This window comes from Pogoniulus pusillus, chromosome 24 (assembly GCF_015220805.1).
Source record: "Pogoniulus pusillus isolate bPogPus1 chromosome 24, bPogPus1.pri, whole genome shotgun sequence".
Taxonomy (NCBI): Eukaryota; Metazoa; Chordata; class Aves; order Piciformes; family Lybiidae; genus Pogoniulus; species Pogoniulus pusillus.
The window spans coordinates 8569937-8593475 of record NC_087287.1 but is presented as its reverse complement, the minus strand read 5'-3'; the positions used below and the strand labels follow the sequence as shown (position 1 = coordinate 8593475).

At 50.9% G+C, this 23539-nt stretch overlaps 1 protein-coding gene across 2 annotated transcripts in view; it reads right to left on the bottom strand.

The window, feature by feature from the left end:
- The window catches only part of EPS8L2 (EPS8 signaling adaptor L2), a 68223-nt gene that overhangs the window by 9975 nt on the left and 34709 nt on the right, over positions 1-23539 (bottom strand). For both annotated transcript variants that reach the window (XM_064163252.1, XM_064163253.1), the window contains 12 exons: positions 13237-13301; positions 8601-8762; positions 7572-7721; positions 7347-7426; positions 7093-7232; positions 5908-5987; positions 4946-5072; positions 4517-4605; positions 3506-3580; positions 2146-2294; positions 1297-1423; positions 842-948 (listed from right to left, as the gene is read on the bottom strand). In XM_064163252.1, the coding sequence (XP_064019322.1) occupies positions 842-948; positions 1297-1423; positions 2146-2294; positions 3506-3580; positions 4517-4605; positions 4946-5072; positions 5908-5987; positions 7093-7232; positions 7347-7426; positions 7572-7721; positions 8601-8762; positions 13237-13301 (1351 nt within the window). The remainder of the gene's footprint in view (positions 1-841; positions 949-1296; positions 1424-2145; positions 2295-3505; positions 3581-4516; positions 4606-4945; positions 5073-5907; positions 5988-7092; positions 7233-7346; positions 7427-7571; positions 7722-8600; positions 8763-13236; positions 13302-23539) is intronic.

The window sequence follows — 23539 nt, the reverse complement described above, 5'->3', positions numbered from 1 at the left end:
TGTAAGTAAGAGCCCTGGTGCATGGCTCTCCTTGCTCATGTAGGGTCTCTTGGTTAGTGTCACACTGCCTGAGGCTTTGGTGACACTTGTCTGCAGCCAGATGCCCTGGTGTAAGTAAGAGCCCTGGTGCATGGCTCTCCTTGCTCATGTAAGGTCTCTTGGTTATTGTCACACTGCCTGGGGCTTTGGTGACACTTGTCTGCAGCCAGATGCTCTGGTGTAAGAGCGAGCCCTGGTGCATGGCTCTCCTTGCTCATGTAAGGTCTCTTGGCTAGGAAACAAGTTCAAAGTACTGTGAATGAGTAGAGCAGGAAATATGTCCTTGATCTGAGCAGACATCTGGCTGAGGTCTCCTCTGGGCTGAATCACTGTCCCAGGCTGCCCAGAGAGGTTGTGGAGCCTCCTTTTCTGGAGAAATTCCAGACCCATCTGGATGTTGGGATTCTGTCAGGCTGCTGTGGGTGCCCCTGCTTCAGCAGACAGGTGGGGCTGGATGATCTCTAGAAGTCTCTCCCAACCCCACCATGCTGGGATTCTGTGTCTTCAGCGCAGTGCTGCTGAGACCAGGCTGCTCTTCCCCTGCACCAGGATTTTTTTGGCAGCCAAATGCTCAGATGAGCTCAGGCCCTAATGCAAACTCCTCCCAGAAACAGGTTCTTTGTGTGCAGGGTCTGGTGGCTTTAGGATGAATGGAGAGATAGCAGATCTTTGGGTTCTCTGGGCCTCAGCCAGTCAGAATTAACAAGAGCAGAGAGCTGTCTACTTGCTGGTGTCAGGATGTGTTTCAGAGGGCATTTATGAGGTCAGAAGGGGGAAGCCCAAGGTGGTGCTGGTATGTTACCTGTGAGTTACGTTCTGCTTGAAGGCATCCCCAGCTTGTGTCTGATCAGCAGCCTGCCCACGCTTGAGCGAGGAGTTTCGGTAAGGGTATCCATTGGCTGAGGAGAGCTGGGAAGGGAAAGATGGAGTCAGTGCTGCCAGCAAAGGGAAAGCTCTATCAGAGGAAAGGAGAGGGAGATGAACAGCCTGGAAGCTTTTGGAGGTGGTGAGGAAGAAATGTTCTGCAGGCACAGGGAACCCTGGGGTTCAGCAACGCGTCCTGTTCCCTGCAGATCAGGAGGTGAAGCTGCCCTTTGCTGGCCTCATTTTCTTTCCATATTTACCTGGAGGGACCAGAACCAACTGAGTTTTGAGCCAGCTACTGGCTACACACAAGCCCAAGCTCCACAACTCCATCTGGTGAAAAGCAGGGAGGGCAAGAGGGGAAGAAAGGATGAGCAGGGGCTCAAGACTGACCTCTTCTTGCAAGTGTCCAATGTCGATTTCCCAGGGAGCTCCGCGGAAGATTTCCATGGGCGGTTCCCAGCCATTGCGGAACTTGGGGATGTAAGTGGGGATGTTTGCTTCTCGGGGCCATTCAGCTCTAGCATGTGAACAGCAGAAGAGAGAGACATGGAATCTTTAATGCTGGAGGTCTCCAAGATCACAGAGTCTGTTAATCCCAGCACTGCCAGGGCACCACTAAGCCATGTCCCACAGCACCACATCTCCAGGGCCTTGAAACCCCTCCAGAGATGGGGACTCCACTGCTGCCCTGGGCAGCCTGGGCCAGGCCTTGACAACCCTCAAGGGCAACAAATTGTTCCTCATGTCCAACCTAAGCCTTCCCTAGGGCAACTTGAGAATGTTTCCTCTTGTCCTGTCACTTGTTCCTTGGGAGAAAGGCCTGATTCCCCATGTGGCTCCAACCTTCTGTCAGGGAGCTGGAGAGAAGCAGATGATCTCTCCCCAGCCTCTTTTTTTTCAGGCTGAATAACCCCAGGTCCCTCAGCTGATCCTTATCAGACTTGTCCTCCAGATCAGCCTAGTTGCCCTTCTCTGGACCTGCTCCAGCCCCTCAATGTACTTCTTGGAGTGAGTGGCACAAAACTGAACCCAGGGTTTGAAGTGTGATGAGATTCACAAGGACCCTTGGAAATCAAGGCAGCATTGCTAAGTGGTGAGATCCACCAGGCAGGTGTCTCTGGAAGCAGAGAAGTAGGGACATGAGAGTGCCCTTGACCCTCTCACACAGCTACACTTGGCATCCCCTCTGCCTTTCTCAAGAGCTTGGGGAACCTGCTGAGATGGCAGCTCTGTCCTCACCTTGACCTGGTCCATGTCTCTCCCAGGGACTCCCAGAGGCTTATCTCTTTTGGTGTCAGGTGTCCTCGGACAAAATCTGTGGCATCTTTAGAAAGCAGTGGGCTTATGACAGACCTGGCAAGCTCAGGGCCACCACAGCTGTTGACAATCTGGATTAAACACAAACAGGAGAGGGTTTTGCAGGAAAGGTCCAAAGTCTCAAACCAGCACAAGCACAGGGGAACAGAAGTCAAAGAGAGAGACTGGAGAGGCCCAAAGGAAGGCAGTGAGCTCCATGGGGAGCACCTCATAGCCCAGGCTAATTCACATCAGGCTTTACAAACTTCTCCCCTGTGCATTCTTATGGAAGGGTGAGGTTTCACAACATGTTTTGCTGCCACCTGAAAGGGATGTTGGATTCCTTTCTGGCTTCTCCTTTCCAGTTGGGATCTCTGATTCTTATTTTCAGTGCAAATATTGAGCCATCTTTGCTGGAAAGTATCAGAGTATGGTAGGGGTTGGAAGGGACCTCTGGAGATCGCTGAGTCCAACCCCTCTACTAAGGCAGGCTCACCTAGAGCACATTGCTCAGGATGGCATCCAAGTGGCTTTGGAATATCTGCAGCGATGGAGACTCCACCACCTCTCAGGGCAGCCTCTTGCAATGCTTCACCACCCTTAAATTAAAGAAGTTCCTCCTCATGCTCAGGTGGAACTTCTGATGTCCAAGTTGGTGCCCATTCTCCCTTGTCCTGTCCCTGAGCACCACTGAGCAAAGCCTGGTCCCATTCTCCTGACACCCACCCTTGCAGTATTGATCAGCACTGATGAGATTCCCCTCAGGCTGCTCTTCTCCAGCCTGAACAGCCCCAGGGCTCTCAGTCTTTCCTCATCAGAGATGTCTCAGTCCCCTCAGCATCTTTATAATCCTTTGCTGTACCTTCTCCAGCAAGTCCCTGTCCTTCTTGAACTGTGGAGCCCAGAACTGGACAAAATACTCCAGCTGTGTCCTCACCAAGACAGAGTAGAGGGGCAGGAGAACCTTCCTTGACCTGCTGGCCACACTCTTCTTCATGCACCCTAGGATGCCGTTCACCTTCTTGACCACAGGTAAGATCAGGCAGATTCCCAGTGGGAAACACAGCTGGTTGACACTTTTGTCCCCAGTGAGACACTCATGGGATGGAAAGATTCAGAGTTGTGTATGTAGTTTAAGCTGGAGGTCAGCTCAGAGGCCAGAAACACTGGTAGTGGTTCTCCATGGCTGTACTAAGAGAGCTTTAGCCTGTTGTGGTGTCTCCTAACCCTCCTGCACAGCCTGGCCGCTGCAACCTTAGAAATGAAAAGTGAGTTCATAGAGAAACCTGTGAGGAAGATTTACCAGCTCCAGTGGTCCAAAAAGGAAATGCACCAGCTCAGAAGCACTGGGGTTCTGGATGTGCTTTCTCAGTTTGGCCTGAAAAGAGAAATAACCCAAATTTAACCCCAGCCTGACCTTGCCTTCTCTGTCACATGGAGGACCTGTTGCTGCCTGGCATTTGCTGTAGTTAGTAACAGCCTGCAAAGCACAGAAACTTCAGCAGTGCCCCTCAAATCTGGCAACTCTCTCATACTCATACCGAGATCCTGTCTCTTTTGTGCCCATTTCTAAGGGTGCTGAATTTAAGGAGGGGTGGAGAACCTCCTGTGTTTAAAATCACAGAATATTTTTGGTTGGAAAAGATCTTGAAGATCGAGTCCAACCATTCTCTCACTCTACCCAGTCTGGTGCTAAACCATGTCCCTCAGCACCACATCTCTATGGGTTTGAAACACCTGCAGGGATGGGATTCAACCACCTCTCTGGAGAGCCTGTTCCAGGGTTTGAGAACCCTTTAATGGAATAGTTTCTTCAACTCTACAACCTAAACCTTCCCTGATGCAACCTGAGGCCATTTCCTCTCACCCTGTTGCTTGTTACTAGGGAGAAGAGACCAACCTCCTTTCAGGTTTAAAGGCCACAAGCAGAAGTGAGTATCTGGAGTGGGCTCACTGAACCTCTGCAGAGCTATCAGCAAGGTGGGCACAACACTTCTTGGCTCTTTAAGCTCAAAGCTTCACAGATGCTTTGACCCAGGACTGTGTCTGGAAGGAGATCCAGGCATTACAAAGCTCCTGGCTGCTCAGTCCTGTCCTGACTTTCCACTTCTTGATTCAGTTTAACAGCTTGACCTAAGAAATCAGCCCAAGCCTGACATAATATCTCTTCTGGGTTCTGAAGAATCTGAAATTCACACTTCTGTCCCTTGACTAGTGTTTCCAGTTCAGATTTTGCTTCAAATGTTTAGTGCTGTGCTAGGAAGGGATGAGACACCTTCTGTGGCTTGGGGAGGAGAGACCTTCTGTGTCTTACCAGGAGGTTAAAAGCCAGTTTGGTTTTCTGGAAGCAGTCAATGAACTCTGCCTCACTTGGGGGTCTTGCTCGAAGAGTCAACATGCCCTCTTTCAGGAGAAGGTGGAAAGAAAGACATTTTAATTAGAAGATCCCTTTTCAGAGAGGTTTCAGCTTGTGGAAGACACAACAATAATGGGTGTTGGGGGTTAGAACTACTTAAAATCAAAGAGTCAAGAAAAGCCACCAGTTTTAATCTGTATTGGAGGCTTCACTAGGCTTTGTTTGCTCTACAGGAGGTCCTCACAGACCAGCAACACCTTTCAAAGTGGTGTAGCTGCTGTTGGGTCCAGAGCTGTGCTGCTGGATCAGCCTGGCATTGCCAGTTGGGAGCTGAGATCTCCCAACCTTCACCTGTGCCCCTCTTTTGTTCTTGCTGCTGCACTGTACCTGCTGGCCCTTTCTTCTTGTTCTTCTTCCCTTTCTTCCTCTGGTTGAGCTGTCTGAATGCCTCTGCAGCCTTCTGAAGCCTGGCCACAAACACTTCAATGTCATCCAGTGTGCAGTTCAGGATTTGCTGTCAGGGCAGAAATGCAGAAAACCAAGGTGTGAAAGAGTCCCCAGCTGCAGGCAGCCAGCAAGCTGGAATCATATCCTGGAAGAATGCACAGGGATAGGGAATCCAGCCATGAAAAGAAGCTGAATTCATCACTTTCCAAACACAAAGCTGTGCCTGCTTGTCTGTTGCACTCATCAACGTGACAAGTGACTCCTGCTAATGGAGGGCTGCAAAACAACCCCCAGAGCAGACCTGAAATCAGCAGAGCTCTCTCAGGTCAGCAGAGTTTGAACTGACCCAGCTCAGGAGCTTTGCTCTTGTCCACCTTATCTCTGTGCAGGGCTGGCAGCAGTTGAACAATGACCTGAAAATGCACCAAATGTCTGCTCAGGGAGGAGTCTCTTGCTTCCTCCTCTCCTCCCTCTTGACCTTGCACCATTCTTCATAGATTCATAGAATGGTTTGGGTTGGAAGGAACCTTGAGGATCATCTCTTTACAATCCCCTGCCATGGGCAGGGACACTTCCCACTAGATCAGCTTGTCCAACCTGGCCTGGACCACCTCCAGGAAGGAGGTATCCACAACCTTCCTGGGCAACTTGTTCCAGTGTCTCCCCACCCTCACTGTAAAGAATTTCTTCCTAATCATAGAATCAACCAGATTGGAAGAGACCTCCAAGCTCATCCAGTCCAACCTAGCACCCAGCCCTATCCAGTCAACTAGACTGTGGCACAAAGTGCCTCATGCAGGCTTTTTCTGAACACCTCCAGGGACAGCAACTCCACCACCTCCCTGGGCAGCCCATTGCAGTGGCAAATCCCACTAATCTCCAGTCTAAACCTTGTTACCAACCGTTTCTTTCTCAATCTTCTGTGCTAAGATGGCTCGGGACTCCTCATGGTCATGCGAGCCGGAGCTCCGTCGTTCATAGTCTGCAAAGAAGGGAGGCAGAAGAAAAGTTACTTACTGTGAGACTGCAAACAGGCTCCATTAAATGCAGGGACCTGTGAGATGGGAACTCCCAGCTTGCTTGTTTGTTCTGGCTACTGAGAGCACCTCAGGAGATGACAAAGAGCAGGAGGTGATCAAAGCTGCCGATTCAATCTTGCATGGTCACAGCACCTGCCCACTTGGGCCAAGACAGCTGCCTCTTTTCAAACAGAGCAGTGAACGAATCGTGGAGAGCTGCCAGCTACAGGCAGAGACCTGCAAGCACCATCTCCAGCTGCTGTGAGTCACCAGCTCCTTTGCTTTTCACACATCTAAGCTGACTTAAACCCACAGAGGGGCTGAGAAGCCACTGGCCACTCCATGTGTGTGTGAAGGAGTACCCTGAAAAATGTCAGCACTTATCCTAATGGTGACAGGACAGCATCTCTGGGGCACCTGGGGTGGGAACTCATAATTCCTACCTAATCTGGGTGGAGAGGAGCCCAGTGAAGTTCAACAAGGGCAAGCAGAGGATCCTGTTTCTGGGGAGGAATAACCCCCTGCACCAGTACAGGTGAGAGGTGACCTGCTGGAGGGCAGCTCTGTGGAGAAAGACCTGGGAGTGCTGGTGGACAAACAAGTTGCCCGTGAGCCAGCAACGTCCCCTCATGGCCAAACATGCCAATGGTATCCTGGGTGGCCATGAAGAAGAGTAGCCAGCAGGTCGAGGGAGGTTCTCCTCCCCCTCTGCACTGGTGAGGCCAGATCTGGAGCACTTGATCTAGTTCAAAAGGGACAGGGAACTGCTGGAGAGAGCCCAGTGGAGGCTCTGAAGATGCTGAGGGGCCTGGAGCAGCTCTGTGAGGAGCAAAGGCTGTTGAGCTTGGACAAGAGCTGCTGCAGAGGGGATCTGCTCAGTGCTCAACAAGAGCTAAAGGAGCCATGGAGGGCAAGAGGTTGGGGTTTGGTGTCTGTGTTACTTCATAACTCAGTGGGCTTCACTGTGCAACACAAGGGCTGCAGTGTCCACAGGCCATTTGAAGAGGGTTGGGTGTCCAGACGAACAAATCCCTGCCCCAGCACCAACTCTCTGAGCACTGCCAGTACCTGCACTGTGCTGGGAAGGAGCTGCCACTCGGTTCCTGTTCATCCCTGAGCCTCTCATGTCATGCTGAATGGGAATGGGAGCTGGCCCTTGAGGTGGTGGGAGGATGGATTGTCTCTGCTTGATCTTTTCTTGGTTTGCTCTGCAAGGGAAGGGAACAGGTCAGTGGCTGCTGGTCCCATCTCTGAGAGTAGTGTGTGACTGTCCCAGGTGTAAATGGAGCTTTTTGCTTTGAAACAAACCCTGCAATGCTTACTTGAGTGTCTGTGGCCTTATCTTCTTCCCATGCTTGTGGTCTGCCAGGGCACTCTCGATGTCCTCATGAACCATCTCCGCCTCAAAGACAAAACAGAGATGTTTTGAAGGGCTTTGCTTTGGGAAGGGTTGAGGGCTCTGAGCAGGCAGAGGCAGCAGGGGTTGGCAGGGGGCTTGGTGTGTGCTCTGCTCTCTGTTTCACACCAGCAAAGAGGGCTCTGCTCACCTCCACCTCGTCACAGTTGAAGAAGTGGATGTCAGGTTTGTGCTGCTCCGAATCCTGGCACACCAGGAGCAGGATGGAGGAGTAGCGCATCTGGTTCAACACTGTCTGGCAGTGCTGGACTGTGGGCAGGGGGAAGTCCTCCAGCTCCTCCTAAAGAGAAAAGAGTCAGGCAATGGAGGGTGATTGAACCAGCAAGGATTTGTCTAGTTTGAGCTCCTGGGATTCCTGTCTGAGGAGAGGCCTGGCAGAGCTTGTGTTTCTCAACAGTGGTTTGCTGGAGTCTTCAGGCTGAGGTTTGCAGAGGGACAGTGGCTCGGGACTGTGGAATGGGAGTGAGGGGAGCGGCAAACAGAGGTGAGCTCTGCTTCTGCTCCAAGTCATAGAATCAGTGTGCATCATGTTGGAAGGTGCCTTTGGAGGCCACCTTGTCCAACCCTCCTGCACTCAGCAGGGACTTCTCCAGCTAGAGCAGGTTGCTCAGGGCTCCAGCAAGGCTGACCTTGAATGTCTCCAGGGATGGGGCCTCCACCACATCTCTGGTCAACCTGTTGCAGTGTGCCAGCACCCTTGCTGAGGAGAACCTTCTCCTAATGTCCAACTTCAATCTCCCTTGCTCTTAGTTTCAAACTAGACCTCCTCTGCTCCAGTTTTGAACTCCCTGCTCTATGGCCTTCCATGGCACCAAAGTCAGACTGAGAGGTCTGTAGTTCCCCTGGTGCTCCTTCCAGCCTTTCCTATGACCTCATCAGTGCCCAGTCCAGGTGCATGATCAAGTGATGGCCACCAATGCTGGCCACTCTTGCTGATCCAGGCCAGGATGCTCTTGGCCTTCTTGGCCACCTGAGCACACTGCTGGCTCATGTTCACCCCCAGGCCCTGTCATCCAGCCCCTGCACAGCCAGGAGTGGGTTTTGTTATCGATTGACCCTTCTTTGGGCTCCCTAGAAGTGCCCTCCCAGGCAGAATGAGGAGTCATCATGCTGCAGCCCATGTCTCAAGCCATGGGTAGGCTCAGAGAGCTCTGGGTACCTGTGACTCGCAGTCCAGCAGGCGGATGGACTTGTCATTCACTTGCAGCAGCATCTCCTGTGTCCAGATCTTCTCTTTGGAGTTGAGCAGGATGAGCTTGCGGATCGCATCATCCACAGTCACTATGGACTCGCTCTTGTCCATGATGAAGGTGGCCAAATGCTGAAGTTAGGGGAGGAAAGCGGTGAAAAAGCTTTGATGGTGTCTGTACCATAAATCAGTGGTGATCTCTAGAGGCTTGGTCTGTTTGTTCTTTGACAGGCATGAGAGAGTCACAGACTCTCGGAATGATAGGGGTGGGAAGTGGCCTACAGAGATCATCTAGTTCAATCTCCCTGCCAGGGCAGGCTCACCTAGAGCAGGTTGCTCAGGATGGCATCCAGGAAGGTTTGGGTTGTCTCCAGAGATGGAGACTCCACTGTCTCTCAGAGCAGCCTGTTCCAATGCTTCACCACCCTTAAATTAAAGAAGTTCCTCCTCATGCTCAGGTGGAACCTCTGATGTTCAGGTTGGTGCCCATTCCCCCTTGTCCTGTCCCTGGGCACCACTGAACAAAGCCTGCTCCCATCCTCCTGACACCCACCCTTGAAGCATTGATCAGCATTGATGAGATCCCTCTCAGGCTGCTCTTCTGCAGACTAAACCCTCCCAATTCTCTCAAGCTTTCTGCATCAGAAATATAAATGCAAATGCCTGTTGTATGCAGTTGGAGCTTGTGCCCCCTCCCAGCAGTAGGTGAAGGGCAGAGGTCCAGGGAGCTCACTTCTCTCCAAGGATCAGCAGCCCAGTGCAGTGCTGCTCTCTCTGTATGGGGAGAAGGTGCTGCCAGCAGGGGGGACTGCAGGGCAGGAGAAGCTGGGAGCCCTCCCTGTGCAGAGCAGCCAGGCTGGTTTCTGTGCCACTGACAGCATAGCCAGGCCACCTGTTCAGGTGACAACAGGTCGGGTTAAAAATCAGGAAGGGAAAGGAAATGGTCCCGTTCCACTTGGTTCCCTCTGCTGCCCTGCTGGGATCCTGGCGAGAGGTGAAGAACAGCCCCAGCTGGGAAAGTAGCTGGAGCTTCTTCCTGTCATACCCAACCTTCTCCAGGAGAGAAGCCCAGGCTGCTGTGGGTCAAAGGGACCTTTCAACCTCATCTGCATCAGCAGGGTCTGGAGAACAAGTCTCATAAAGAGCAGCTGAGGGATCTGGGGTTATTCAGCCTGGAGAAAAGGAGGCTGAGAGGAGACCTTCAGGATCTCTACAGCTCCCTGAATGGAGACTGGAGTGAAATGGGGGTTGAGCTCTTCTCTCTAGGATCAGGTGAGAAGAAATGGACTGAAATTGTGCCAGGGGCACAATTAGGTTGGGCATGAGGAACAATTTCTTTACTGCAAGAGTGGTCAGGCATTAGAACAGGCTGCCCAGGGTGGTGGAGGAGTCACTGTCCCTGGAGATGCTCAAAACACTATGTAGACATGGAACTTCAGGGCATGTTTTTGTGGTCTCAGAGGACATGTTTTTGTGGCCTCAGTGGTATTGGGTAGATAGTTGGACTCAGTGATCTTAGAGAGCTTTTCCAGCCTTAATGCATCTAGGATTTGTGGTATTAGTTTTTATGGTGACTTTTGGATAATTCCCAGAGACTGGAAAGAGCAGAGAGGAGGAGAAACCCTGCAGAGGGTGAGATGTCATCTTGAAGCAGAGTTCTTGGGTGAGGCACTGTCTAAATAAAGCTCCTGGCAGGTAGTGGAGCAGAGATTTGCCCTGCAATCAGCTATGAAAACCACGCTGGGGTGGATGTTACTGGAAGTGTAGAACATTGCCTGAGAAGGTATTCACAAAGTCAACACCATCTGTGCAGAGGTGACAAACCCTCTGCCTTCTGGGCAGTGAGGAGAACTGGTTTGTATCTGATGAGGGACAATCTTATCTCCTCTGATATTTTAACTGCCAGCTTTACAGTCTTCATAAATTCATGTTGTTGTTGGCTGGTAGGGAAGTGAATTTTGATGGAGGAGGAAGTGCCCTTTTGAAGGAGGGGGAATGAGCCACCTCAGGCTCATGTCAATATTTCCCCCCCCCTTTTTTATTTACCTTAGATACTGGTGGAAGAAAAGAAGCTTGCTACTGTCCTTGCTTTATCTCCTCAAACCCCTTTTCATCTAGATAGATCATCAAAGACAGTCACTCTTGGAAGAAGGGGCCATGACTCCATCCACAGTTAGAATTTGATCAGCTCAGAGCCCATTTTAAATGTCTCTTGTGAGGAAACCTTTTCCCACTTCACTCCCTGCCACTCCAGCTCTGTTTGCCACGGTCAAAGTTCAAGGCAGAGACTCACAGCTGGGTGGCACATGGCATAATTAATGGGGAATTCATGTACGTGTCACTGTTTAAAGTCCCTTCTCTGCTCTCATGAGTGACTTTATGTGGTAGGAGTCATGGCTGGGGATGGTTGGCAAGGTCACCAGTGAGGCAGGCTGGTCACTGAGTTGGTTTCTATGCTGGAAGAGGGGCCTTTGCTGGAGCTTCTTTCCAAACAAGCATTGTGAAAGGCTAAATCTTATTTTAAGCAGCTGAACAGGCTCCTGGATTTGTGGCTCCTTAAGATCTTTGCTGGGATGGGGTCTTCAGACAGAGAATCATGGAATCATAGATTTGTTCTTGTTGTTTTTTTAAGATCAAGTTCAACCTTCAACCTAGGACCACCATGATCACTAAACCATGTCCTGCATTGCTATGTCCACACGTTTCTTGAATGCCTCCAAGGGTGGTGACTCCACCACCTTCCTGGGCAGCCTGATCCAGTGCCTGAGAATGCTTTTTGGGAAGAAATTGCTGCTCATGCCCAACCTAAACCTCCCCTGGCACAATTTCAGTCCATTTCTTCTTTCCTGATCCTAGAGAGAAGAGCTCAACTCCCATCTCACTCCAGTCTCCATTCAGGGAGCTGTAGGGAGCCAGAAGGTCTCCCCTCAGCCTGCTTTTCTCCAGACTAAGCAATCACAGGTCCCTCAGCTGCTCCTCACCAGTCCTGTTCTCCAGACCCTTCACCAGCTTGGAAAAGAGGATTCACTAAATATCAACCTGTCTACTAAACGTGGCCCTCAGAGAGTGTTTTCCTTTCTCACCATGCCCAGCTTTCACCCAGGAATGGTCCAGCTGCCCCCAGATGGGCACCTGCATTCCTGTGGTGGCCTGCACCAGTGTTGCATTACAGGATGGCCAGGCTGGCTGCTCTTTTTAAAGTGGATGTCTGTGACACTGGAGGATGGATTTGGCTTCATGCCTGTTGTGGTTGCAAGGTGTTGAATTACTTGAGAAGCCACAGTAGCTGTGGGGGAGCTGAAAGGTGATAGTTGGTGTGGGCTCTGTCATTAGGGCAGATGAGTTCCTGTAACCACCACGGGAACCTTGCGTTTAACCCATCTGTCTGTACTGGTCAGGAAGGGTTTGAAGCATGGGGTGATAAGGACAGCAGCTCCTACTGCTCTGCTTCAGATGTGAGGAGAGACTGAGGACAACAGCTTCTCCATTCCCTGGCCTTAAAGACACAAAGTGGCCACACAACTCCTTAGTGCTGGACCCGCAGCAAGTCCCTGAGACAGTGACCTCCCAAGCATGTCACACCTAGAGGATAGAACTGTTCACCTCAAGGTGTCCCCAGGCACTAGTCCTAAACATAGCCCAGCAAGAAAAAGGGGACAAACCAGGAACCTTTGGCACAGGTTTCTTCCAAATAGTGCCATACCAGGATGGTACCACTGCTGCTCTTCAAAGCAAGGAGTTGGAGAGGAGCAGCAGAGAAATGAGATGACAGGAGAGCACATGGTGACTTCAGACAGAGCAGGAAACATGTGAGAGGAGAGAATGGAGAAGATGGAGAGGGGTCCAGTCAACCTGAAAGCTCTGTCTTGTAGGAAGGAGTGGGGTTAGTCTTGGGAGAAGAATTGTCTCAGGACTTGTGGTGCACTCACAGGCCTTCTGTTTATCTCCTCCATGTGTCTGTGGTGAAGAGATTCCTGTGCTACACCTGCACAGGCTCTTTGCTTTCCTTCCCTTCTGTGCTTGAAGGAATTGGTGGGAAGTCCTGCTCACCCCAGCTTCAGTGGTGGGTTGCGTGGTTGAGAGGACTTGTGCAGGGTTACCAGGCACTGGAATGGACTGCCCAGGGAGGTGGTGGAGTCACCATCTCTGGAGGTGGCATTTGGTGGCATGGTTTAGCTGATGTCGTGGTGTTAGGTCATAGGCTGGACTTGATGATCTCCGAGGTCTTTTCCAGCCTCAATGATTCTGTGATTCTGTAAGCTCAGCCCTTGGGGCCAGGCTGGCAGGACCACAGTGACCCACAGCTCAAAGAGGGAAGCTACAGCAGATAGCTAAGTCTGAAAGCATGTCCAGGAGCTGGAAGGAATGGACCCAGCTGGGTGGGAAGCTCAGGAGACAAGTTCATCTACAGGCAGTGGGAAAGAAATAGAAGGTTTCAAGCAGCTTTGCTATTTCTCTTAGACTATGAGGACAGACACTTATGGTACCAAGGATCCCAACTCCTCTTTGGCCTAATGAAGGTCCAGGAGAAAAGAAACACATTGCATTATCAACATATCCACCTCTGATTTCCTCCCAGCCCTGTCCCCTTCCCCTGCACACTCACCTGTACGTGGTACTGTGAAGTCTCATGCATGATGATGTTGGAGTTGGAGTATTTCTTCCTTTGTTCTGCAAAGACAAGGAAGAAAAAACCTTCATTGTAGAGGTTGTTTGTATGAGAGCTGAGAATGGCAGTTCTTGGGAATGAAGGGCTGCTGCAGATGTTCTCCTAGTCCCTGAGCTAACAGCCTTGACTGGAGTGTTTGGAAGAGTAAAACATGAACAAGAGGAAGTTTTTAACAAAGGACTGGGAAATCCTTGGGAGGATTTCCCCTTTATTCTGCCCCAGTCAGGCCACAACTGGAGTCCTGGGTGAGTTCTAGCCCTGCCCTGGGAACTACTGGAGAGAATCCAGTGGAGGCTCTGAAGGTGCTGAGGGGCCTGGAGCAGCTCTGTGAGGAGCAAAGGCTGAGAGCCCTGGGGCTGCTGAGCCTGCAGGAGAGCAGCCCCAGAGGGCATCTGCTCAGTGCTCAGCAACAGCTAAAGGAGCTGTGGGGGGCAAGAGGCTGGGGCCAGACTCTTGTGAGTGGTGCCCAGGGCCAGGCCAAGGGGCAGAGGGCACAAAGTGGAGTGCAGGAGGTTGCATGTGAGGCTGAGGTGAAGCTTGTTTGGTGTGAGGGTGCTGGAGGGCTGGAGCAGGCTGCCCAGAGAGGTTGTGGAGTGTCCTTGTGTGGAGAGCTTGCAAGTGCCCCTGGGCATTGTGCTGCTGGGCAAGCTGCTGTGGGTGCCCTGCTTTGGCAGGGGGCTTGGGCTGGCTGATCTCCAGAGGCCACTCCAACCCCACTGTGTTTGGGTTCTGGGATTCCATCCATCAGGTGTGCAGGCAGACATTGGGGTTGTATCCCTTAATGCTGCTGCTGGTTTGATTCCTGGAGGTCAGCAATAGGTGTGGAGGAAATTAAACAAAAGCCTCAGACAAGAAATGCTGAGGGAGGTTGTCAGAAGAGGGCTGGGGAGGTGAGGAGTGGTTTGGGAGGGCTGGCACGAGGCTCTGACATGCATGTGGTGAGAAGTAAATAAATCCAACCACAAATCACCCATTTGGGCAGTAACAACCCTTTGAACTGTCCTCCAGAAGAAGCCCTCTGAGCTACTGTGCCACTTTTAGTTTCCTTTCTTGCATTTCCTGGCAAGCTGCAGAGAAGGACCTGTCCTTAGTGATAGGAAGAGCTGTAGGGGTTGAGGTCCAACCAGTCAGAGCCTCAGTTTCTTGCGTAATGTTTTTATGAGGCAACAAATCTCCATCACTTCCTGCATTTCTTAACTGGCAAGTGACAGTAAAGAGCAGCTGGGAAAAAAACTGCTTGGAATTTCATGAGGTTGCTGAATAGGATCCTGTAAAAATGTACCCTGCCAGTTAGTGTTTGCTGATTGATTGCTGCTTTGTTACTCCTAAGAAATGCTTTGCTTGGATTGCAGAGGAGTGACTCTCCAGGCTCAGGGTGATCTGAACCCAACTTCACCAGCAGAAGCTAATCTGAAACCATCTCTGTGAGGAGCAAAGACCTCTGCCAGACCTGGGGCTGCTGAGCCTGGAAAAGAGAAGCCCCAGAGAAGGCTCTTTTAGCAAGAGCTAAAGGACCATAGGGGGCAAGAGGCTGGGGCCAAACTCTTGTCAGTAGTGCCCAGCAACAGGCCAAGGCACAACAGGCACAAAATGGAAGCCAGGAGGTTGCATGTGAAGCTGAGGAGAAGCTTGTTTGGTGTGAGGGTGCTGGAGGGCTGGAGCAGGCTGCCCAGAGAGGTTGTGGAGTCTGCTTGTGTGGAGAGCTTGCAAGTGGCCCTGGGCATTGTGCTGCTGGGCAAGCTGCTGTAGGTGCCCCTGCTTTGGCAAGGGGATTGATTCTATGATTCTATGATTGAACTAGATGTTCCCTAGAGGTCACTTCCAAGCCCCACTATGCTGAGATCCAGGGGTCCTCCAGCAGCTTCCTGTTGCTGTTCCACAGCACACATCCTGCCCATCCCTTTCCCTGAGCTTGCTTTATCAACTTGTTGCACAATCAGTTTGGAACAAGCAGAAATGGGATGGAGAAATGAGGGTCAGGGTTGGAATGGGTGGCAGTCCCTGAAGCTGGTGAGAATGATGGAGTGTGACACTGAATTGCAGCCTGAGTGGTGGCTAGAGGGATGATTTGCCAGCTCTGATATGTCTTCTCCTTGAAGCCTTGCAGGCAGGAAGGTCTTAGCAAGGAGTAAGTGCAGGCAAACAGTGTCCTTTAGTGACTAGAGCAGAAAACAACCTCCAGAGCACTAGTTTGGAGCTTTGGCTTAGTCCCAAGGGTGTCCTTGTGTCCAGTTCTCGCTTGAAGAGCTGGAGGTGGTGGAGTCACTGTCTCTGGAGGTGTTTAAAAGGAGGCTGGATGAGGCACTCAGTGCCATGGTTTACTTAATCAGAAGGTGTTAGGTGATAGGTTGGACTCAATGATCTCAAAGGTCTTTTCCAACCTGGTCAATTCTGTGACATTTCAGCTTCCTGCCAGCAGATCCTGTGCAGAGGAAAGAAGCTGGTCTGGATCTGCTGCTTTCTCTGGGAGCTGACAGTAGCTAAGAGATCTTTTAGGCATATTCCTCCTTGTCAGAAGGCTTTCTGCAGGTGGCCTTCCTCGTGGCTGTGCGTGTCCCTGCATGTAACATCCAGCTTCATGCCTAGATTTGTCCTGTCTGGACTGGGACAGGATTTCCAGACAGCCCCTGGAATGCTCCTGTTTCAGGTTACTTGAATTTAGCTCACACCCAGAGGGAGTTTGGGGTTTCTTTGGCTGTCCTAAAATCAGAGAGCTGGAGGTGGGGGTGTGTGTGTGCTTGAAAACTGGCTGTGGTTGAAGAAGCTCCAACCTCTTGAGTAAACTCTACTGTAGGTCTGTCAGGTGCCTTCACTGCCGTGACCTGCCCTGGTCTGGTCTAAGGCTGTGAAATGCTGCTGAGGGATAAGAGGTGGTGGAGGTGGGATTGGGGCCTGGGACACATGCAGGTTTTGATTCCACCTCATAGTGTGAACCTTTGCCTTGGATTCCCCTTGCATCTCTGTTACGTCTCCTTGGCTTCCATGGAAGAAGGTAGGTTGCCAAGGGAGGTGGTGGTGGAATCACCATCCCTGGAGGTGTTCAAGAAGAGTGCCTGCCTGGCACTTAGGGACACGGTTTAGTGCTTTTAGGTCGATGATCTTAAGAGGCCTTTTCCAACCCAAACCGTTGTTATGACTGTAAGCTGTGTCCTGAGCTCAGCTGAGGCTCGCTGGCATTGCCAGCAGGTGTCCCTCCAGAACAGGCACTAGCTTGAAGCGCTGCTTCCCTTGGGATTTATCCTCAGGCTCTCTCCTTGGCCAGCAGAGGAGAGCTTTTAAACTGAGCTCCTCTTGGTGCCTCCCTCGAAGAGGCAGGGCTGGGTGGTGGCTGCAAGCCTGTCTGTGGCTGCAGGAGCATGGAGAACGTGCAAAGACAGCCTAGGGACAAGGAACGTGGAGCGAGACACTGCTGCTTGATTTTGGGATTCTGCAGCTCTGCTCCTCTACTGTGCTCTGTGAGACCCCACCTGGAGGACAGATTCCAGCTGTGGAGCTTCTTGTCAACACAAGGACAGGGGTCTATTGGAGAGGGTCCAGAGGAGGGTCACAAAGATGATCAGAGGGCTGGAGCACCGTCCCTGGGGCTGTTCAAGGCAGGATTGGACGTGGCACTTGGTGCCATGGTCTAGCCTTGAGCTCTGTGGTAAAGGGTTGGACTTGATGATCTGTGAGGTCTCTTCCAACCCTGATGATACTGTGATACTGTGATTTGGGTCTGTTGAGCATGGAGAAGAGAGGGTTCCAGGAAGATGTTCTAGTGGCCTTCTAGTACCTGAAGTGGGCTCCAGGAAGGCTGAAGAGGGACTTTTGACAAAGGCTTGTAGTGATAGGATGAGAGGTGATGGTTTGAAACCAGAGCAGGGTAGATTTAGACTGGACTTTTGGAAGAGGTTCTTTACTGTGAGGGTGGTGAGACACTGGAACAGGTGGCACAGACAAGTTGTGGACACCTCATGCCTCAAAGTGTTTAAGAACAGAGGGGATGAGGCTTTGAGCAACCTGATCTAGTGGGAGGTGTCCCTGCCCGTGGCAAGGGGGTTGAAAGTAGGTGATATTAGAACCATAGAATGCTTTAGGTTGGAAGGGACTTCAAAGCTCATCCAGCTCCAACCCCCCACCATAGGCAGGGACATCTCCCACTAGGACAGGTGGCTCGAGTCCTCATCCAACCTCAAACACCTCCAGGGGGAGAGCAGCCACAACCTCCCTGGGCAACCTGTGCCAGTGTCTTGCCACTCTCACTGTAAAGAAACCTTTCCTAACATCTAGTTAAAATCTCTCCTCTTCCAGTTTAAACCCATTCTCCCTTGTCCTGTCATTGCAAGACCTTGTCAATAGTCCCTCCCCAGCCTTCCTGTAGGCTCCCTTCAGATACTGGTGTCCTTGAAGCCTTCTCTTCTCCAGGCTGAAGAGCCTCAACTCTCGTAGCCTGTCCTCGCAGCAGAGCTGCTCCAGCCCTCCCAGGATCTTTGTGGCCTCCTCTGGACTCACTCTAACAATTTCATGTCCTTCTTGTCTTGGGGGCTCCAGAACTGTACACAAGGTACCTTCCAGCCCAAACCATTCTGTGATGTGATTTCCCTTGGAGCCTGGCAAGGAACAACAGAAGCTGATTTCAAGCTGCTCTCTAATGCTTTGTAACACTTCTCAAACACTCTTTAAGTCTGAGGTGTGTTTCCAGTTTGGCAGGACAGCCTTTTACACCACCAGCTCAGACAGACAGACACAGAGCAAGGACAGCTTGAGGGGAAAGCCCTTAGACCCCCACCACAGCTCTTTGTTCAGCCATTAGCTTCTAGAATGACCTTGAGCAAATGAATGAATATTTCAGCAGAGTCACCACTCCACCTGCGGCTGGCGTCAAAGGGTCAGCAGTGTTTTCTCTTGCCTGGCTGTTTTAATTGCAACCTGCCCTACTTGGAATGTGGGGCAAGGGCTGGAAGAGGGCACATGGCAACACACACCACAGAGATTTGGGTCTGATGGGAGTAATTCTTTTTCTTCTTCTTTTTTTTTTTCCCTCTCTCAGTAACCTCAATTTCCTCACCAAGCATTTCTCCTGGAAATGAGAACACGAAGTCTGTGTGGGATGGAGACCAAAGCTGGATGAAAAGATAGCCCATCCCTGCCTTTCTTTAGAAGGGAATGGTAAAGCATGAAGTGGTGAGTCTGCAAACAAAGAGTTTTTTACATTTGGACAGACAAATGTTTCTAGGCTCCAAAGCAAGAGTGCAGAACCATGTCAGGAGCTGGGAGTCTCCAAAGACAGGGAGATGAAGCAGGGGATGCTGAGTCTGTGTGGGCTAGAGACACAACTGGATAAGCCTTCCCAGTCCCTCCTCCTTAGAAATTGTGGGTCTGGAAACAGAGGTTTTACATTAGGGCAGGCAAATGTCTCTGAGGCCTAGAAGGAAGGGTACAGAGCCTTGTCAGAAGTTGGTAGTCCCCAAGGGTGGGGAGATAAACCAGAGGGACAGGATTTCCAGAGGGAGGCTGGCATAGATCCGTGTTTCTGGTGGGAGAGCAGCCTAGCAGGCTGTAGCTTGGCTTTTCTGCTGGGGTGGAACCAGGCTGGATTTTCTGGTAGGAGCTGAAGAAATGGTTAGACCTGCAGCTGGTTGCCTACAGACTTTCTGAGGTCCCCTCCCATGCCTTTGCCCCATCCTCCAAGCTTAAAGAAGTTGCGTGTCATGGTCAGAGCAGATCTCAGATGCATCTCTGAGGAAGTGTTTGGAGGAGCTCTTGGGAATTTTGGGGGCCTGCCAGAACCTCAGGGATCTGCACAGCCTCATTTCTCATCACCTGCACTCAGGGATAAGCTCACTCAGAGGGGAGCAAATGCCCCTTTAGCCATTTTCAGCCAGAGAGATGCAAGCTCCAGGCAGGAAGAAGATGCAGATGTTCCCCCTCCCTCTGTTGGTTCTCCCTGGGGACATCTCTGCATTACCTTTAGGAGCTGCAGAAGTAGAACAAAGTGCTCCTATGTTGTCTCAGGATGCCATGAAAGTGTGCCTAGGGTGAGGAACATTTCTGCATGTTTACTTTTGTGTCCCTTTCTTTAAGATCTCTGCTTGTTCCCTCTGAAATCCTTTCTGTCTCCTTGGCTTCTACCTGGCCCTCACACCCATGGAAACATTTATTTTTGTGCTTCCCTCTTGGCATCTGCAAATAAAATCAGGCAGTCTGAGAGCATCCAGGCTTTCTGGGGATAGCAAGGCGCCAGAGCACCAAAATCTCCTCCCCTTCTAGCATGTAGTTTTGATTGAAACATGAGATGAAGGAAAAAAAGTGATCTTTCACTCCAAAAAGGACATTGAGGGGCTGGAGCAGGTCCAGAGCAGGGCAACAAAGCTGGGGAATGGGTTTGGAGAACAGGAATGGTGACGAGCAGCTGAGGGAGCTGGGGGTGTTCAACATAGAGAAAAGGAGGCTGAGGGGAGAGCTTCTGGCTCTCTGCAGCTCCCTGAAAGGAGGTTGGAATGAGTTGAGTGAGGATCAGGCTCTTCTTACTATCGGGTAACAGAATGAGAGGAAATGGCCAGAAATTGTGCCAGGGAAGGTTTAGGTTGGAGATTAGGAACAATTTCTTCACAGAAAGTGTTCTCTGGCTGCTCAGGGAGGTGCTGAAGTCACCACCCCTGGAGGTGTTCAAGAAATGTGTGGCCATGGCACTTGGGGACATGGTTTAGTGGCCATAGCAGTGCTATGTTGAGTGTTGGACTTGATCTTAGAGGGCTTTTCCAGCCTGAGTGGTTCTGTTTCATGTCTGCATAGAGATCTGTGGCTGTTTGACTTTATGGACCATTGCAGGTCCTTGATGTTGGACAGAGGAACTCCCTTGATCAGTAAAGACTTCAGATGCCAGGTAGCTTGTCCTGGGCAGCTCCCACACTGCCCTTCTGCACAGCCCTGTCCTCTACCTGCTGAATTTTGCATGAGTGACTGCTGGCAGTTAGCAGCAGGAGCTCATTTCCTCCTGGTTTATCTGACACCTCTCTTGTGGGACACTGTGCATTTCCACAGCCTCTTGCAACAGAGAAGACCTGAGCTCAGGAAGGTGTTATCCAACCCATAGCCTGGCCCTAGGAGGAGGAGACTTTGCATAATCCCCCTGTGATGAAGGAGCACCACAGGAATATCAAGACCCACCTAGACACGTTCCTGGGTGATTTACTCTAGGTAACCCTGCTCTGGAAGGGAGATGATCTCCAGAGCTCACTTCCAACCCCTACCATTCTGTGAATATAGCCACAACTTCCCCCAGATTAGGTCACACAAGCTTAAACTTCATAGAATCATGGAATTGTTTGGGTTGGGAAAGCCCTCCAAGATCATCCAGTTCAACTGGCCACTTCAGACCATTATGGCCATTAAACCATGTCCCCAAGTGCCAGGTCCACACATTTCATGAACACCAATGTGCCACGTCTGTTCAGATCCTCTGCTGTGCCCTTCAGAGGCTGCAGCAGTGGAGGACTCCCAGGATACAAAGAGACTGCTGCCTGAAGAAGAGGAGGTTTAGAGGAGACCTCATTGCTCTCTACAGCTCCCAGAGAGGAGGTTGAACTGAGTTCTCCTTAGTATCAGGTGACAGAATGAGAGGAAATGGCCTGGAATTGTTCCAGGGAAGGTTTAGGTTGGAGATTAGGAGCCATTTCTTTGCTGCAAGAGTGGCCAGGGATTGGAAGAGACTGCCCAGGGAAGAGGTAGAGTCACCATCCCTGGAGGTGTTCAAGAAATGTGTGGCCATGGCATTTGGGCACATGGTTTAGTGGCCATGTGGGTATGGGGCTGAAGGTTGGACTTGATCTGAGAAGTCTTTTCCAACCCAAACAATTCTGTGTTCTATCCACTGCTGTGGCCTGAAGAGGGATGATGAATCATTTAGTCACACTGCTGCAGAGCCTCAGCTCTTGTTGCATGACTGGGATGGATGACACAGTAAGTTCTGAATGATTCAGGTGTGGATGCTATATGGGATATAGAATTTTAGAATCATTTTGGTTGTAAGAGGCCTTTAAGTTCACAGCTCACAGGATGTCAGGGGTTGGAAGGGACCCAAAGAGATCATCGAGTCCAGCGCCCCTGCCAGAGCAGGACCAGACAGTCTAGCTCAGGGCACACAGGAACACATTACAGAGTGGTTTAGGTAGGAAGAGACCTCAAAGCTCATCCAGTTCCAACCCCCTGCCATAGGCAGGGACACCTCTCACCAAAACAGGTCACTCAAAGCCTCATCCAGCCTGGCCTTGAACACCTTCAGGGAGGGAGCATCCACAACCTCCCTGGGCAACCTGTGCCAGTGTCTCACCAGCCTCACTGTAAAGAAACCTTTCCTAACATCTGGTTTGAATCTCCCTTTTGCCAGTTTAAACTCATTACTGCTCATAATAGGTTTAAGTTCATTGACTCTAACCCTTAACCCAGCACTGCCAGGTCACCACTAAACCATGGCCCTCAGCACCACATCTCCATGCCTTTGAAACCACTCCAAGGATTGGGAGTCCTCTCTGGCCTCTTGATTTGTCTTAGTGAACCCTAAGATGTCCCTTTCAGGGATAAACTATCCTATAAAAGGTTCTTTAACCGAATTCACTTGAGTTGTTTGGTCCCTTCCTGGCCAGCCAGCTTTAATCTTGCCTCCTGCCCAGAGCTGTGGAGAAACTGAAGAGCCATTCTCTGAAGAAGGTGATCTGCTGCCAATATCTCCTGGATAAACAGTGCTGTGGGAATGACGTTTCCCACCAGCACCACTGCCTGCATGAGGAAATGGAAAAAGCTCAGTGGTAGCAAGATGGATTTTACCCAGGAGATCAAAATGGTGCTGGGCTGAAATCCCAGTGACAAGGATGTAATCTTGGCTGGAAGGATGAGGATCCTGTTTGGCTTTGTGTCAGGCACTGGAACAGGCTGCTGAGGGAGGTGGTGGAGTCACTGTCCCTGGTGGTGCTCAAAAAACTATGCAGACATGGGACTTCAGGACATGTTTTTGTGGTCTTAGTGGTATTGGGTAGATAGTTGGACTTGATGATCTCAGAGAGCTTTTCCAGCCTTAATGAACCTAGGATTCATGGTGGTGTTCAAGGAACATGTGGACATGGCACCTGGGGACATAGTTTAGTGGCCATGGTGGTGCTAAGCTGAGGGTTGGACTTGACCTTAGAGAGCTTTTCCAACCCAAACAAGTCTACAATTCTATGAGTAGAAAGGATGAAAGAGTAATGAAAGGGGAAAGGACCAGGATCAATGCATATCCTGGAGGGACAGGGTTATCAGCTTGGCCCAGAAAGCCAAACCACATCTTTGGTGCCAAGTTCTGTCCCTGTGTCCATGCAACACCCTTTTTTGCAGGGAGTTAGGAGTGACTGAACACTTCCTGCAGCCCCATGGATTGTGTGCACAGGAGATCAGCCAGTGGGATAAACTCTGCCTGCTGGGATAAGCCTAGAGCTGAAGGAACCTGGTTGGAATCTCTAGACACAGAGAGCTAAGCAATGGAGGACAGAATTGGACTAGTTTCTCTCTCTACACAGCCTCTGCCAAACCAGTGGTGCAGACCATCCCCAGTACATCCCCCATCCCCATCCCAGGCTGAAGGGAGACCTCCTGCAAAGGAGAGACCTTCTGAAAGGGATATCTCCTGAAAGGAGGTTGGAGTGAAGTGAGGGTCAGTGTCTTCTCCCTAGGATCAAGTGCTAGAATGAGAGGAGATGGCCTGAAATTGTGCCAGGGAAAGATTATGGACATGAGAAACAATTTCTTTACTGGAAAAGTGGTCAGGCACTGGAACAGGCTGCCCAGGCAGATGATAGAGTCACCATCCCTGGAGGTGTTAAGAAGGTTGTGGACATGGCACTTGGGGACATAGTTTAATGGACATGGTGATGCTGAATTGATAGTTGGACTGGATGATCTTAGAGGTCTTCTCCAAACCCAAACAATTCTGTGATTCTCTATCTGTGAGGGCAAAACAGCCTCAGCACTGCCATGCCTTGATGTGTCTCTGCTTTGTTCAGGAGAATTTGAGTTGTGGCGTTTGGGGGCAGTTTGAGCCCTTCTGTCCTGCTGCTGGCAGGGCAGCATCTGTGGTGCTACACATTGGGCTTACAGGCTGCTGTAGGTAGGATCCCAAAGCTTAATCTCAAGACATTTTCCATCCATTTGCATCCCAAACTGCCCTAAACAAAACCCTCACTGCCTCTCATGCTGTGCAGCAAACAGATACCTCTACCAAACAAAA